Source organism: Pseudorca crassidens, chromosome 2 (assembly GCF_039906515.1).
Source record: "Pseudorca crassidens isolate mPseCra1 chromosome 2, mPseCra1.hap1, whole genome shotgun sequence".
NCBI lineage: Eukaryota > Metazoa > Chordata > Mammalia > Artiodactyla > Delphinidae > Pseudorca > Pseudorca crassidens.
In genome coordinates this window covers 167,151,009-167,168,720 of record NC_090297.1, presented here as the reverse complement: position 1 = coordinate 167,168,720, position 17,712 = coordinate 167,151,009, and the positions used below count along the sequence as shown (strand labels likewise).

The 17,712-nt window shown below is 48.6% G+C and overlaps 1 protein-coding gene across 1 annotated transcript; it reads left to right on the top strand.

Moving 5' to 3' along the window:
• Positions 1–2,303: 2,303 nt before the first annotated feature.
• On the top strand, positions 2,304–16,704 carry C2H1orf115 (chromosome 2 C1orf115 homolog). The gene is given in 4 exon segments (XM_067729711.1): positions 2,304–2,656; positions 3,606–4,538; positions 4,540–4,968; positions 14,229–16,704. Coding segments are annotated over 3 exon segments (660 nt in total). The 5' UTR covers positions 2,304–2,656; positions 3,606–4,427; the 3' UTR covers positions 14,349–16,704.
• The last annotated feature ends 1,008 nt before the right edge of the window (positions 16,705–17,712 follow it).

Genomic DNA, 17,712 nt, shown 5'->3' with positions numbered 1-17,712 from the left:
AAGCAGGTTTTTCAGGTTTTGTCAGAAATGTTTGTTTTCTTTTAACTCATAAGGTCATAATTCTGACCTTTTTTCTCTACAAATACATTTTTCTATTATCAATATTCAGTGCAAATAGCTCAGTGGTTTTCCAAATCTTCAGTGGCTTTTGAATAAATCCAACCAAATAAGATACAATTCCATTACAGTGTTGAAGGATGATTTTGAATGTTATACATTACACTTTAAAGCTTCATCCACAGAAGACTTCTGATTCTGCTTCTGATGGGGAATGATGCACCAGTAGGAGATGCAGGGATGCCTTGGTGACTGGAATTCCAGAGAGGGACAAGCCTCTCACGGATGGGCAGCGGGCGTGCAGCCTTCACTCCCGGGCAAGTCGCTGAGCTGGGTGCGGGGACCCGAGGAAGGGGGCTTGCCTGGTACTGAGAGGTGACACCTACAGGTGAGGGGGGAAGAGCCAAGCTTTTAGTTACATGCGGGCTGGCAAGCTAGACTAGAATCTGTACGAGCCCCAGATAAATAGTAAACAAATCACTTGGCCACGCAATGGCCCTCTTATCCCTGGAATTGGTCTGAGAAAGCCGCAGAGGGGCAGCTCTGGGAAGCACGTGGGCTTTCTTGAACTTTCCCACTGTGGTTGATGCCAGGGCCCTGCTGGAGTTGAAGCCAGGGTGAACAAATGCGGACACTATGCTCCAATCCCCTTCCAGCCCCAGTGCTGATAAGATCAACCGCTTTGGCCTCTTGACGGTGGTGGCCCAGAAGTTTGAGGCTTGGGTTTATCAGAGGTGAGCTGGGTCTAATTTGAGCTGTGGCCCAGCCCAGCCTGGGCTCAGATGACTCTGGATGAGCTGCAAAGGGTCAGCCCCTCACAGTAATCACAAGACAGGAAAAAGCTTGTTCTCTCTGGGAAAGAGAAAACAAAATTTAAAAAAAATTCTTCAGATTTCAAAGAGAAGCAATTTATGGAAGACCCTAGTTTTTACAATTGTAGTAAATTTTAATTGTAACATCCTTTAACTGCAGTCCCAGGCTTACATTGTATTTACCTCAAATCTCTGATCTTTATCTTTGGTGCAGAAATCCAACCCCTTAAGTGAAATAAAAATGTGCTGTGCCTGACATTCCCAACTTTGCATTCACTGGGATCTGCATGAATGGGATTACCACAGATCAACTACAGATATATTTTTAAAGAAAATACTGGACTTCCCTGGTGGCGCAGTGGTTAAGAATCTACCTGCCAAAGCAGGGGACATGGGTTTGATCCCTGGTCCAGGAATATCCCATGTGCCATGGAGCAAGTAAGCCTGTGCGCTGCTACCACTGAGCCCATGCGCCACAACTACTGAAGCCCGCACGTCTAGAGCCCGTGTTCCACAAAAGAAGCCACCACAACGAGAAGCCTCTGCAGCGCAACGAAGAGTAGCCTCTGCTCGCCGCGACTAGAGAAAGCCCGCGTGCAGCAACAAAGATCCAATGCAGCCACAAAAAAAAAAAAAGAAAGAAAATATTTAAAAACTTAAATGCAAATGTTAAATTTCCTCTTCCTATTATGCCATCTGTTTTTACCACCTTTTGAACTAAATGATAGTTAATGTAGAAGGCTCGAAACTTAAAATAATCTTTAAAAGAAATTTTTTTAACATGAGAAAAGGCAGGAGTAGACCATCCTCCCTTTTGGGGGCTGCCCCAAGACTGAGACTTAGCTAGGATTCAAAACTGCTCCCCCTCTCACTTTACATTGCAGTCTTTGGAAAATTAAACCTGTTACATCTGTTCCATTGTTTATAATCAGCTCTTTTCAGCTCCAGAGATATGTTTCTTCTGGAGTCTAAGCCTACACAAATAAACTAATAGCTTTAAACAATTTTAATTCATAAAACTTCAGGTCCATAAAGATCCCTCCCTTTCCTTTTTTTTCTTTCTTTCCAAATTCACACATTTATTACAAAACAAAAGATGAAAACATAAAACCTTTTATGTCTACAGATGGAAACTTTGTTTTCAATTAAATATCTGTAACTGTCTTATGCAAGTTATTCCAAATAAGCAATTATTTTTAAGACTCTGAGGTGTCTAAGTATTTTTTTTTACTCACTAACTGATGATCTATTTTCATGAATCTTAGCCCTCCAATGTTTTTGCTCCTTTGAAGGTCAGGTTCCTAATTCTTACCAGGAAGGAAAGATTCCTATGGATTGGCACTCAGCCCTTTCCATTCTCTTTCCTGTGAGCAGAGGCTAGGAGATGAGCATGTTGCAGAGTCCTTTGGGTCCTGGAGGGAATGTGACAAGCCTGCTTATAATCAGGTGCGCTCCCTGCTTTGAAAAGCAGACCGGGGTGAAAGCCACGCTTCTGCTGTTTTCCGTCCTTCCGCAAGTAATCACAGCCCTGCAGGTGCTGAATTTTTCTGAGGGAGGAGAGAGGCTTAACTTAAAATCAAGTTCAAGCCTCTGAGTATTACATGGAATTGGACATTGTAAGATTTAAAATTATATAAACTGAGAACATATTTGCAACTTTGGGATTTTTGATTACCACAGTGAGGTCAGAAGAGTTATAGGACTGCTTAAGTAGTCACGCAGGAGCAAGGGAAGCGCTCTTCACACTGAATAACTTCTAAAGAGACAACGGTGAGAGCAACGTAAAGGTGGGTTCTGATTACATCTCCTTGAGTCCTGCTTGCTCACTGATTATAGAGACAGTCTAGGGATCAGTTTTCAGGTGCTCTAGTGTTTTGCTTTTTATCAGGCAAGCTAAATGTTGTTGTGATATTTGAAATGTATTTTGTATGGACAAAACACACTTTCCATTCCATGGACAATCCACCTATGTCTCCATTTATTACGTCGTCTGGGTGGTTCTCAGAAGTCAGTTTTGCACATAGAAAAAGGACAGTTAGGGTCTGTTTTTGTTTATAAGTTAATAGTTATTTTAGTAAAGTTGCAAATCCACAGGTCAAGCTTCCCATAGCTTTTAAATTCAGTATTGTTTTATTTCATTTACAAACCGAATAGAATTTAACAGTCACTGTAAGGGGTTTTATCATTTACTTAATTTAATTATCTTAAACATTTTAAGTGACTTTTATAAATTTAATATATGTGATTTTCTTTTCAAGTACTTCAACTATGTACAGGACTATGTAATTCTTATAAATACAGTAAATTAACTTATTCTTATAAATACAGTAAATTAACTTATTCCTTTCAAGTTAAACTTATAAGTCTAAGTAAACTACTTGATTTTATATTTTACGTTGAAATCACCAGTAATTTTTGATATTCTAATATGTTAAATTATGACTATTTTATGTACTTAGAGCAGTATAACCAAATCATTCTTAAACATATCACACATTTTAATAGTATTAAAATATTAATGAAATAATAACACATTATTTTATACTTAACTCTAAGTTTCCAAGAATTAAAAGATACTTACCCACATAAGAAAGGACGGCATCCCAAACAGACTGAGATTCACAGTGACCTGAGAATGCATATATACCAGACTGATATTCTCTTTTTTCCCCCCGAGTGATATTCTTGAAAATCGTGATTTTCATGATTACTTCGTATATCATATGCTTGCACCAGAATTTCACCTGCCCATCCCCATTGGTTTCCTTCAACTTTTCGCTGAAGTCAGACTGTGATTAACACCGTGGACACACTGTTCTGTGTTTCTGAATGTTTTCTTAACATAGGCACCTAGAAAGGTATGGCCGATTTTCAGAACTCTTGATAAATATTTGCTGATTGCCTTTGCAAAAGCCTGTCTCCAGTTTGCGACCCATGAATATTGTATTATAACCATCCTCTCACCATACCCTCACCAGCATTGAGTATAATCTTTTTCAAAAGATTAGTTTATTTATGTATTTATTTTTGGCTGCGTTGGGTCTTTGTTGCTGGGCGTGGGCTTTCGCTAGTTGAGAGGAGTCGGGGCTGCTCTTTCTTGCTGTGCGCGGGCTTCTCATTGCAGTGGCTTCACTTGCTGTGGAGCACGGGCTCTAGGCACGCGGGCTTTGTAGTTGTGGCTCCCGGGCTCAGTAGTTGTGGCTCGTGGGCTCTAGAGGGCAGGCTCAGAAGCTGTGGCCCAGGGACTTAGTTGCTCTGCAGCATGTGGGATCTTCCTGGACCAGGGCTCAAACCCGTGTCCCTTGCACTGGCAGGCGGATTCTTAACCACTGCGCCACCAGGGAAGTCTGAGTATAATCTTTATTACTGTCATCTTTTTCATCACCATCATCACCATCATCATCATCGCTCATCATCTCTGCCAGCTTGCACGTGTGCAAAGGAAGTCTCACTATTTGGGGTTCACTTATTTCGTTGCAAGTGTGGTTGAACGTGCTTTGCGTGTTCATTGTGCATTGAGCTTTGGAGCATCCCTCACCTCTTTGGCCAGAGGATGGGATGCTGGCGGCTGGGCCCGACCACCAGAAAGCCAGGCCTGGGTGGAGCCGCCGCCATCCTAGAGCCAGAGGGCGCTGCGATCCCAAGTTTCCCATCCACCTCTCCCCCAGCCCCCCCCGCCCCGTCCGGACTGGGCCGGGCTGGGCCGGGCTGGGCAAGGGCGGGCGGCGGGGGTGGAGGCGCAGGCTGGGCGCAAAGGTTGGTGTCTTCGTGCACCGACCTCAGCCGGAGGGCCCGCGGCACCATGACGGTGGGAGCCAGGCTCCGAAGCAAGGCGGCGAGCAGTCTCCCGCGCTGCAGGCCCCTCGCCCGGGGGCTAGGGCGGACGGAGGGGGACGAGGAGGCGGCTGCTATCCTGGAGCATCTGGAGAGCGGGGCCGAGGCGGCGGAGAGCGGGGCGAGCGAGCAGCGCCCGGGGACCCGGGGCGCGCGGAGGGTGCACCTCGCGGTCCTCCCCGAGCGCTACGAGCCGCTGGAGGAGACGGCGCCGGGCGAGAAGCCCAAGAAGAGGTACCGGCAGAAGCTGAAGAAGTACGGCAAGGTAGGCATCCCACCGCCGCCACTGTCCCTTGGAGGTCGGGGAGCGCGGGGCGCTCGCCCTAGAGCTGGAGTCGGCTCCCCACCGTCTGACGGTCTCAGCCTCTCTGCGCTGCCCTGCACCCCCTCGGCCTCCCACGAGCACCCCATTCCCGGCATTCACTCCTGGAGCCCCGAGACTGCTCACTCTGTGAACTGGGCAGTAAGGGGAAAGTGAGCTGCGGGGAGTGATAGAAATTAAATCAGAGGTTTCCCTGCGCACCGCTCCACGGCTATCCCGATGCTGGCGGGTGGGTAACTTTCCCAAGGGGTCGCTTACCCAGGTGGTTCTTGTCCTAGGTGTGTCTTCCCACTCCCTTGTGTAGTTGGTAGGACGGGAATCAGTGTCCTTATTTTAAAAGTGGGAATACTGAGGGATTAGCGTGGTTAGGTGACTTGTAGAAGGTGACCCAGTTGGAAAGCAGGGAGGTACAGCCCAGTTTGTCTGTTTTCCCGCAGACAAACTAGTAGGATATCCTACTAGCTGAGAATTGTTTGGGTTATGTCTCCCAATATTCTCAAGGTGATTTCCAGGGCCTGGGAGCTCAACACTCCGTAAGTATTCACTTGTGGGGTGGGTGGGAGAGAGAGAGGTAATATAAATATGGGACAAAATGGCAGTTCCCTCCCTAGAGATCAAAGCCCCGAAGCAGTTCCCAGGTGTTTTGGCCTGGAAACGCTTGAAGCTACTGCTGCCTCTGGTCCCTGGGATTGGACAAGGCCACCCAGAAGATAATCACAAAACTCATTCTATCCTGGCCAAAGGGCAGGGGCCCCATCTGATATATCATCCAGTCCTCCGGTGACCTCTTATACCTGAAACCGAGGTCGCCACACCTAGAAACTTAGCTTTATCATCTTCTTTAAAGGTATGTCAGCAGCTTTGGGAACAGTAAACAAGCAGGCAGTGGTGTAGTATATTAATAAAAACTATAAAGTTGGGACTTTCAGGCTTAGAGTCATGCTAGGACGAATTATCCTTCTTCCTGGTCCCAGCTGATCACAAAAAAAAAAGCCATCGGGCTTCCCGCCTGCCGATGCAGGGGACACGGGTTCGTGCCCCGGTCCGGGAAGATCCCACATGCCGCGGAGCAGCTGGGCCCATGAGCCATGGCTGCTGAGTCTGTGCGTCGGAGCCTGTGCTCCGCAGGGGGAGAGGCCACGACAGTGAGAGGCCCGTGTACCGCAAAAAAAAAAAAGCCATCATTTGCCTCTCAGTTGGTGAACTGATAATGTGGAAATCTCAGCTCAGAGGCTGGCTGAGCTGAAGATGCTTTGAAGGTTCTCACTGTGTGCCAGGCATTGTGGTGAGCACTAGAGATACCAAAATGGATAGGATGCAGTCCTGCCCTAGAGGAGGCCACAGCCTCCCGGGGAGACGCTGCCATATGGGGCACCACCATGGAGCTGCATGGGAAGAGCCTCAGCAGTTAATCTTCAGGGATGAGGTTGTAAAGTCAGAGAAGTTTTCAAATCAATGGTGACATGGAAACTGGGCACAGAAGGATGAGTCAAGGTTTCACAGGTTAATGATGAGGTACTAGTTCACATCCACTAGCATAGCTATTATTAGGGAAAAAGAAAACAGAAAATAGCAAGTGTTGGTGAGGATGTGGAAAATCGGAATTCTTGTGCATTGCTGGTGGAAGTGTAAAATGGGGTAGCTGCCGTGGAAAACAATTTGGCCGTTCCTCAAAACATTAAACACAGAACTACCATATGATCCGGCAATTCCACTCCCAGGTACATACCCAAAAGAATTGAAAATAGATACTCAAACAAATATATATGTACATGTTCACAGCAGCATTATTCACAATAGCCAAAGAGTGGCAACCACCCAAATGTCCATCAGTTGATAAATGGATAAACATGTGGTTCATACACACAATGGAATACTATTCAGCCGTGAAAAGGAAGGAAGTACACGGCAGACACACAAGGTCACATATCGCATCTATGATTCCATTTATGTAAAATATCCAGAATAGATAAATCCAGAGATACAGAAGGCAGATGGGTGGTTGCCAGGGACTGAAGGGAAAGAGAAATGCAGGGCGACTGTTTAATGCGTGTGGGTTTGCCTTTGGGGATGATGAAAATATTTTGGAAGTAGGTAGAAGTGGTGCTTGCATAACATTGTGAATGTGCTCAATGCCGTTGAGTTACTCACTCGACAATGGTTAATTTTTATATTATGTGAATTTCACCTCACCTGAAAAAAAAAGAATTTCACCAGGTAAAGAAGGGGTGGCATCCAAGGCGGAGGGCAGAGTGCTAGCAGAGATGAGGCAGGTGAGAGCTCTGGAGGGAGTGTTACATGCTAGTTGAATAGACCAGGAGGCCAGGTGGGGGGGACGCTGTCATGTTGGAGTTGGATGTGCCCTTTCTGCCCTTCAACTTCCATTTTCTTGATGGCGACCAAGAAGGTCGACATCTAAGCTCCAATATGGAGGAAGCGGATGGTCCATCCTTCTTTGTTGAAAATCCATGAGAATAGCCACGTCTCCGCTAGAAATGTGGGGAGATGACTTTCCCTGCTTTGGTCACCAGGTGAAACTTTATTGCACTTGGGCCATTGGAATAAGGAATGACCTGCAAATAGCTCAATCCTTCAAAGAAGGGTGAATAAAGGTCCTTTTTATCTGTTAACCGCTCAAATCCTTCACCCAAGTCCCTTCCTGCTTCTATTTAAAGAAAGGTGTTCGGCTTTTGTGAACTGTCCTAGGATAGGTTCCCCTTCCCCTGCTGCCCCTTGGCCCCAAGCAGGGTCGACCCAATGCTGTGCTGGGTCCAGTCTCTGGCAGGAACCTCTGGGCTCGAAAGGCTGGGTGCCTGGGACTCTTGGCAGTCAGTGGCCCCAGTTGATTTTTTTTTTTTTTTTTTGCGGTACGCGGGCCTCTCACTGTTGTGGCCTCTCCCGTTGTGGAGCACAGGCTCCGGAAGTGCAGGCTCAGTGGCCATGGCTCACGGGCCCAGCCGCTCCACGGCATGTGGGATCTTCCCGGACCGGGGCACGAATCCATGTCCCCTGCATCGGCAGGCGGACTCTCAACCACTGCACCACCAGGGAAGCCCTAGCTTTTTTTTTCTTTTCCCCCAGTTGATTTTTAAGTAATGATGTGAGTGTTCAGATGGGCAGGAGTTGCTGGGAGAGTGCTGTTTTCTGGGTGCAGGGAAGGGGAAAGGCTGTGGGTTTGCTGTGCTCTTACAGGCTGCCGGGTGCTCTGTTGCACATACGATGCACAATTACCCTGAATCTTCTCAACGACCTTAGAAAGCCATGGACTCCCGTTATGCAGTGAAGGAAGCTGGAGTTTCAGGAAGTTAAGCTCTTTGTTGAAGGCCACACAGCTGGAGAGCAGAGCTGGGAGTCAGGAGTCGCCCCTGGTCCCCGCCTGCTCAAAAGCAGTTAGGGTGGAGGGAGAAGGGGGGTGAGGGAACCAAACCCCAAACTTAGCTTCAAATAGGAGGTCGCCTTTCCCAGGCACCTCTGAGAGCCACAAGGAGAAGCGCAGATAAGGAAAGTTATTAAATTTTATTAATCGGGCAGCTAGGAGGGGGTTGGAGAAGGGAAACACAGGGTGTGGAATAACCTTGACCTCAAGAGGAAGAAAAATGTCCCATGTCTAAGTAAGGGGTTAGGACAGGGGCCCTGGAGCCAGACTGCCAGGCGCCAGCTGTGCTCAGCCTCCTACTCTTTGTGTGACCTGGAGCTCTGCTCTCCTCTCTGCCTCGGTTTCCTCATCTGTCACATGCGTTAATACTAGGGCTGTGGTAAGGAGCAAATGAGTGTAGTCCATGCACAGGTCTTGGAACGCACCTGGCATATGGCGAGGGTCCTGTCGTTGTTGGCTGTTATCTAAGGGGATGGAGGAGAGGTCGCATATGACTGTTTGTTCTCTGATCAGTTTTTAATGAGCTCTAACTCAGAAAAAAATCAACTTCTGTAGCTGACAGCCCATCTCAGCTTTGTGCCTGGGTCCTGACCAAATTTCACAAGGGAAGACTTGATTTTTATACTTGAGGGAAAGGGATCTTTGTTGAGAGCTGATTCCCTTTTGGAAACTGGGGGTGGGGACAGGGAATCCTCGACATCTTTGGGGTTACCCGGGAACCCCCAGAAAAGCCTCACTCCCTGTATTAGTTTGCCTGTAACAGGTTACCACAAATATCGTGATTTAAGGCAACGCAAATTTATTCTACAGTTCTGGAGGCTAAAAGTCGTCTTCCCTGAGCTACAGTCAACAGGCTGGTTCCTTCTGGAGGCTCCAGAGGAAAACCCTTTCTTTGCTCTTTTCAGCTTCCAGAGGTCCCCACCTCCACGTTCAGGGCCAGTGGCACAGCATCTGCAAGTCTCTTTCTCTCTGTCTCTCTGCTTCTGGCACCACATTGCCTTCTCGCCAACTCTTCCTGCTTCCCTTCTGTAAGGGTGGTCGTCTTTATTTGGACCTTTATAAAGATATAAGAATCCTTATATGGGCTTCCCTGGTGGCGCAGTGGTTGAGAGTCCGCCTGCCGATGCAGGGGACACGGGTTCGTGCCCCGGTCCGGGCAGATCCCACATGCCGCGGAGCAACTGGGCCCGTGAGCCATGGCCGCTGAGCCTGCACATCTGGAGCCTGTGCCCCGCAACAGGAGAGGCCACAACAGTAAGAGGCCCGTGTACCGAAAAAAAAAAAGAATCCTTATAATGATTGGGACCCCCTGGATAATCCATGGTAGTCTCCCCAATTCAAGATCCTTCATTAACTCACATCCACAAAGTCCCTTTTGCCATATGAGGTTACATATTCACAGATTCTGGGGATTAGGACATGGGCATCTTGAGGGGAGGGCATTATTCAACCTACCACACTGTCCCGTGATCCCCCAGGCCCCTCCGCCCCTCTGAGAGATGATATGGGTTGAAACTCTACTCAGATCAAAAGATTTCAGAATCTGCTCCCTCCAATGACACTGAAATGGTCGATGCTATTTTACATTTCTTTGCATCACATTTCTCAAATCTGTGTTTTGACTGTGTTCTAGCTAATGAGCTATTTCAGTAACGTTCTTTTCTCATTTGCAAAGATGAAGTGACACGCAGTTTTTTAAAATAGCAGGCTGAGGGAAATGGATGTACAAATACCCAAAATGTCAAGTTTAACACAGGCCAGCCATGATTCTAGGGGCTTGGCTTATAAAGGGTGCTCTGGACTGTTAATACTTGCTCCAGGAGGACAGTTTTTGTCGTTGTTGTTATTTCTAACAGGTACGTAAAATTCTCCCACGGAATCTTATTACACATTTATAGAGATGTTTCTCTTAGCAGCATCACTGCCTCCCTGCTCCCAACACACACCCTAGTGTCTCATTGGGAAGTTGACGAGGCAGTGTCCTGGGAATCAGTGTCTAAAGAGGCCATCAGAGTGACCTTCCTCTCCCGGAACTCCTCCTTTGGCCTGAGAACAACCAAAGGAAACACCAGGCCCTTTCTGGATGCTGGGCATACAGTACTGAGCACGACCTCCTTCTGTTATTCTGAGGTCTCTGAAAGCTGACGTAAGCCAGACATCATAGGAAAGTGCAGTCTTAAGAAACTTTCCTGAACAGATAACAAAATATCTTAGATTTCAAAATTACCACCACAAACGTAAATTACTGTAGAATAAGAAGAGGCAAAGGTTATTTTCCAATAAAGATAGCTGACCTTGGGGGGCCAGTCCTACTGCCTGCATTTGGTGCCAGGCACCGTTCTAAGGGCTTTCCTTGCGTAAACCTTTTTAAGCCTCTTCACCCAATGAGGTGGTTACTAAATACGCCCATTTTATAGGTGAGGAAACTGAGGCCAATGAGAATTAAATGAGCGATTGGGCTGGAATTTAAGCCCAGGCCGCAAGCAATCAATTGCAAGGTTACATACTGCCTTCCTTAAAGAAGGGAAGTGTATGTGGGGAGGAAGGACACAGGCCCTGAGGTGAGATTTCTTTGGGATTGAACTTCAGCCCTGCCTCTTACCAGGTGTATAATCACGGATAAATTTAACTCCCTGGTGCATCCTTCTTGTTGAAGCCTGATAGCCAAAGGCCGCTAGGAATGCACTAGTAGCCAGTCCAAGTTAGATCTGTCTGTTTGTTGCAGCAAGGAAGAGTGTGTGCCAGAGGGATCTTGAGGCCTCAGAAAGTAGAGCCCTCAAGTAGAGAACTGAATATTTGAGTCTGAGCCGAAGATATAAATATGGGATTTATCAGCATACAGGGAATTCTTAAAGTCATTGGAAATGGATGAGACCGCCTGTGGAGAGATTCTAGCCCAAAATATTTTTTTAAATAAAAAGTAAAGAACAGTACTGAACAGCTCCAACATTTTATAGTTTGGTAGAAGGGAAAGAAAGCTGAGGAGGGTCATAAAAAAGAGTGAAATAATGCCATTTGCAGCAACATGAATGGACCTAGAGATTATCATACTAAGTGAAGTAAGTCAGACAAAGACAAAGATCACATAATGCCACTTAAATGTGGAATCTAAAAACAGATACAGATGAACTTAATTACAAAACAGAAATAAACTCACAGGCATAGAAAACAAACTTACCAAAGGGGAAAGGGGGGGAGGGATAAATTAGGAATTTGAGAGTAACAGATATACACCACTGTTTATAAAATAAGCAACAAGGGGCTTCCCTGGTGGCGCAGTGGTTGAGAATCTGCCTGCTAATGCAGGGGACATGGGTTCGAGCCCTGGTCTGGGAAGATCCCACATGCCGCGGAGCAACTAGGCCCGAGAGCCACAACTACTGAGCCTGCTCGTCTGGAGCCTGTGCTCCGCAACAAGAGAGGCCGCGACAGTGAGACGCCCACGTACCGTGATGAAGAGTGGCCCCCGCTCGCCACAACTAGAGAAAGCCCTCACACAGAAACGAAGACCCAACACAGCAAAAATAAATAAATTAATAAATTAATAAACTCCTACCCCCAACATCTTCTTTAAAATAAATAAATAAATAAATAAACAACAAGGACCTACCGTATAGCACAGGGAACTGTATTCAATATCTTGTAATAACCTATAATGGAAAAGAATCTGAAAAAGAATATATACATGTATGTATATGTATATGAATAACTGAATCGTTTTGCTGGACACCTGAACCACTGTAAATCAACTATATTTCAATTAAAAATTATTTTAAAAAATGAAAGCTGAGGAGGGGCTTTATGTGAGGTAAGGGAAAACCAAGAGAATATGGAGTCAAAGAGGCCAAATGAGTGTTTCATGAAGTTTGTCCAAAGCTGTTGAGAGTCAGGGGGAAGACAGAAAAATGCTCATTGGCTCAGGCAGCATGGCGGCGGCAGATGGCCAGGACCAAGCAGTCCTGGATGGTCAGGGGAGAGGAAGAGGGAATAAGAAGGAGGAAGTGGAAGCTGTGTGTGCAGATGGTGCTTTCCACTGGCTTGCCGAGAAGGAGAGCAGAGACCCAGGCAGGACCTAGAGAGGGGTATGGAGTCAGGGGGACAGCGGAGCATATCTGTAAGCTGATAGGAATGATGCAATGGGGAGGAAGAGGATGGTGAGATTGGAGAAGGGAAAGCTGGGGGCAAGGTGAGAGAGAGTACCAACAGCAAGTGTCAAGGGAGTGGCCTTGGGGGAAGAAGGCCATTTTCTCTACTGGGACACCGGCAAGGTGGGAGGAGAAGCTGGGGCAGGTGTAGACAGCGGTAGAGGATGAACGGTTCCCTAATGACTTCCGAGTCAGTGAGAGATGAAGTGGGATCATCTAATGAGGGTATGGACACTGTGTATGTTTCTCTGTGTGCATTGGGGGCAGAGAGGCTTGTGGAGAAAGGAAAAGGTAAGAAATAATATCTGGGAGAGAGGGACAGTCAGCCTGCTGGACTGACAGACTAGGCTGGCCATGCAGTGTTGGAAGTCAAAGGCAGGTTTGTGATTGTGATCAGGGATTTTTTTTTTTTTTTTTTTTTTTGCGGTACGCGGGCCTCTCACTGTTGTGGCCTCTCCCGTTGCGGAGCACAGGCTCCGGATGCGCAGGCCCAGCGGCCATGGCTCACGGGCCCAGCCGCTCCGCGGCATGTGGGATCTTCCCGGACCGGGGCACGAACCCGTGTCCCCTGCATCGGCAGGCGGACTCCCAACCACTGCGCCACCAGGGAAGCCCCGTGATCAGGGATTTTAAGTGGTTATTGGAGTTGGAAAAATCGAGGGTGTAGAGACAAGATGTGTGATGATGTTCAGGTCACCTACATGGCTGTTGTCGTCACAGAGAAGGATGACGGAAGTTGGGGGTGGAGAGAGAAAAAGGGAGGGGCAGCAGCACAGTGTTAGTCGGTGGTGGTGGTCTTCATTTTTCTGTTGCGATTCCACTTGAATCCCTTGGATGCCCTCAGTCTAGCACCAGGCCTTGAAGAGAAGGAGGAGGGAGAGTGGATACCAAGAAAGAAAGGCCCAGTCGTTACCCTCAAGGAGTGTAGAATTGTATTGGGAACCAAGACTTCCGTGGATGCAGCAACGACAGAGCAGTAGGAGATTTTAAAGACACAAATGTGGGTCAGAAAGGGGTGTGCCCTGGAGGCAGAGGGAGGACTGGGTGGGCTTTCAGATCAGGTGAATGACGGAAAACTCTCGACCCAGCCTTCAGCAGAGCCAGTAACTTAGCTGGAACAGAAGAGAATGGGCTTTGGTTTAAAAAAATACAACAAAACTGGTTTGGTTTTAAAAGTAGCAGCTTCGGGCTTCCCTGGTGGCGCAGTGGTTGAGAGTCCGCCTGCCGATGCAGGGGACGCGAGTTCGTGCCCCGGTCCGGGAAGATCCCACATGCCGCGGAACGGCTGGGCCCGTGAGCCATGGCCGCTGAGCTTGCGCGTCCGGAGCCTGTGCTCCGCCACCGGAGAGGCCACAACAGTGAGAGGCCCGCGTACCGCAAAAAAAAAAAAAAAAAAAAAAAATAGCAGCTTCACTGCTGTTTCCAAGAAGATCTCTGAATGATCTGGAAACATGCGGGGCTGGAAAGCCCTTTTCAAGGTGCCGATGTCTGTGCTGAGCCCCCGAGTGTTCGTATGATGGGGTTGGGTGTGGGACACCAGAGAGCTGAGAAAATGCTAGCTGGCTCATTTGCCCTGGGAAAATGAGGCGAAATGATTCTTTATGGGTGGCACCATTGTGCATGGAAGATTACAAAGTTGCCTCGCCTAACCCTTTGCTTTTCTCTTCTGTTCCTAAAAATAGAACGTTGGGAAGGTTATCACCAAAGGATGCCGCTACATCGTGGTCGGCCTGCAGGGATTCGCTGCTGCCTACTCCGCCCCGTTCGGAGTGGCCACCAGTGTGGTGTCGTTTGTCCGCTAGTGGGAGCTGCCTGGGCAGACTGGAAGCCTCTGTTCCGGGAACAGTGCGAATCCGGGAGCATCTCAGACTTGAACTCACAAAATACTCGGAAGAAAGAAAACGTCTTGGTTGAATTGGATGAGTGTTTCCGATGAGTCATCCCCCTCCAACTGCTGAGCTCTCCACACGTCTGGGACACGGGTGGCCCTGGTGGACAATCCCGCAGAGAATTAGGCTGAGGTCAGGCTTGGGATTAGGGTTAGTTCGCTAAAACCGGAGCTGCCCGTGAAGGGGGCAGGGGCTGGTGTGGAGACAAACACTTGACAGAAGTCCGCGCTCTGGGTGGGTAGCAGAGTGGTGATTAGGGACACGGATGGGGGATTTGCATCTGGAGTGAGCTGATTTGCTCAATTCTAGAAAGCGCACAGGCTGACAGGACTCCCAGCCCTTAGCTGCTTCGGTTCTGAGGACACCCAAGGAACTGTTTGTTCCTGAAGTCATCCCCCCATCTCCTTCCTGTACCCCTTTGCCACAAGGAGTTTTAATTACAGGCTTGAGAAGAAGGAAGGAAGAAAAACCTCTTTGAAGGCTACGATGCTTTGAAAACTGTGTTGACGATGTGTCATGACTGTTTCAAGTAGATGAAGGCTTGTCACTTCCACCTTCTCTGACACGAATGTGGAGGTGGTGATGAGGGTGGTAGGATCTGCAAGTTCAGGTGCAGGTTGTTTGAGGGAGAGAGCACTCCTGAGGGCTGCCGGGCCCAGCCCAGCCCAGCCACATGGAGCTGGCCAGACTCTCTGGCAGGCAGATGGCTGGCCTCCTGACTCAGCTGCCTGGGGTACCATCAGCCCCCTCGTCCTCGACATCAAGCCGACGAAGGGTGCTCTCTCTGGGGAGAGAGGGAGGTGCTATACCTGGAAATGAAAGTGTATTATTTAGAGAAGGAACCAGAAGGTAGGAGACAGGTACGAAGGAAGCAGAAGAAGGATGCTGGACGAGAGAAGCGGAAGCACAGGTGCCAGGTCTGCGTTATCAGCGCTGGAAAATCTTAAGCTCTGGGCGGGGTCCGGGGGAGGCTGGGTGACCAGAGACACCGTGCTGGTGCTTCCAGACCCTCTGAGGCCTGTGAGCTCACATTGGCTGCCTTTGGAGCAGCCTTTCCTCTTCCGTGCTGCCCAGTTTGACGTCATCTCAGCTGGATTCAAAGTTAGGGCGGGCGAGGGTCCCGGGCCTGGAGGGTGACCCGTGGACTGCCACTGGACCATCGGACAGGGGGGTGCCCTCTGCCAGCCTCCACGATAGGCCCCTGTCCTGACCTGGTTTCCAGAATGTCCCGAAGTCCAAAATAGTTATTACAGACCAGTCTGCAGGATTGGTGGCAACACCTGCTTGTTGCCCTGTGAAGTTTCCCGGGGCAGGGAAATGAGGGCTCAGTGCTCGTGCTTCACCCGTCAAACCCAACCAGGTGGCACCGGAAAGTGGAGAAGGTTGGAAGACTGACAGATGGACAGGAGGAGGAACGAGTGGAGGAGAGCGTTGTAGCCGGGAAGCTAGATTGTGCTTCACGTTCTGGAGGTTCGTGTTGAAGATGAACTTGGACCCAATTCCTGCATCATTAATATCGGTGAGGAAAAGAGAAAACAAATGGTCTTGTTTTAGCTCAAATGATGAGAGTTGATGGTGGAACATTTTCACACATGTACGATAATTAGAGCGTGCCTGGCCACGCTGGGAGTCAGGGAAGAGAGGCGACATCCGTGGAAGAAAAAGCAAAGCATCGTCTGGGGGGAAAGAGAGTCAGGCCTGCGCGACCTGCTGGTCACAGGAAAGGCAGACGGAAAGAAGGAGCCTGTGTGGGTTTGAGGACGCCTGCCCGGTGGCCCAGTGCTGCTGGCCTGCCCCCAGAGAAGCCCGTGGAGTCTCCCAGGGGATGTAGAAGTGTGACCTGGGAGGGACGAGAGCGGCTGAAGCCTGTCCAAGGGAGAAATCGCCCCCACTTACCCCCGAATTAGAGACATTATAAGGCCAAGCACATTTGTCCCTCAACGTTTTAGAATTCTGGTTAAGAATTAATCCAGAAATTTCAAAAGTCAAAACCTTGCAGGGATGGTCCTGGGAGCCAGATTCGTGTGCACAGAAGATGAACTGCTGTAAACTGTCACTCAGCTGAGTTGTCATTTCCCCCGAGACAAGGAGCCCATGCTGCAGATTACCTTTTCGCCTTTTCTTTCTCTTTAGTTTTTAAAAAAATATATCAGCATCCACACCCTACTAAAAATTGAGTTTTAGAACCTTCCCTTTACACGATTGACCAAGAGGCTTCTTTTGTATGCTTTTCTTCCATATCCTGTGAATAAAAGCCCCAATTTGTCTAGTTTCTGTGCGTGAAGTTTTTCACCCCTTCATGCAGTGGGGGACACCTCCCTGGGGCCCGCAGCACGAGCCCAATGCTGCTCCCCAAGACCAAGGGGAGTGACAGGGGCCCTGACTCACTGGGGACTCTGCTTGGGTGTTAAAGGGGGACTGTTCCCCAGAGAACGGGTGTCAGTGTGCAGGATCCTCAGTTCATGCATTTGTCAATAATGAAGATTTCCAGAACCTCTGATCTGGATCTAGAGAGTCTAGTATGTGGCCAGGAAGCTGCATTTTCCACAAGCAGCCTAGCAGATTCTGAAGCAGCTGTTCCTCTGCCTGAGCTGGGAAATGCTGGACCCAGGGGCTGCTGCAGGTTGCATTGGCCAGTGGACTCCAAGGTGGGACCTCAGGTCAGCCAGGTGCCAGCCCCAGCCAGGCACGCACAGGATGCCCACTCACTGAGCCTTACAGAAGCTTCTGGAATTGCTGTCAGATTATCCACCCAGGCAGGGTCGGGGCCACGTGTGTCAACCAACCTTTAGGCTTAGGACAAAGCAGAAGCTACGTCCCTGATGTCTTCAGCTGCCCTGGAATCATCCCCACTGTCCCCCTGCTCGGCACCTGTGCTTTGTCAGAGAAGCTCCAACTGCTGTCTGTCACCGAGAAGTACCCCGAAGCAGGACTTGAACTCAGACTTCCCCCTCGCATCCACCAATAGTCCTCCTGGGCATGGCAGTGCCCTCAGCAGAAAGTGCTTGTGGGGCTGAGAAGCCATCAATGCAATTTTAGATTCAGACGGCTGCTGTGACAGGTTTTGCACCTGTGATGTCCCCCCGTCCCTCTGCAGGAGCAGAGACGAACTGAATTTAACTTTGTGATGCCATCATCCCCAAAGTGTTGTGAAAACTTTATAGCTTTTCCTGTAAACTTACTTTATAATACAAAGTATACTCAAAGAAAAACAAAACAAAAAAAGCGAATGCCCTCAGCTGCATTTGAGAAGTTCTGTGATTTTGCCAAATTCCCA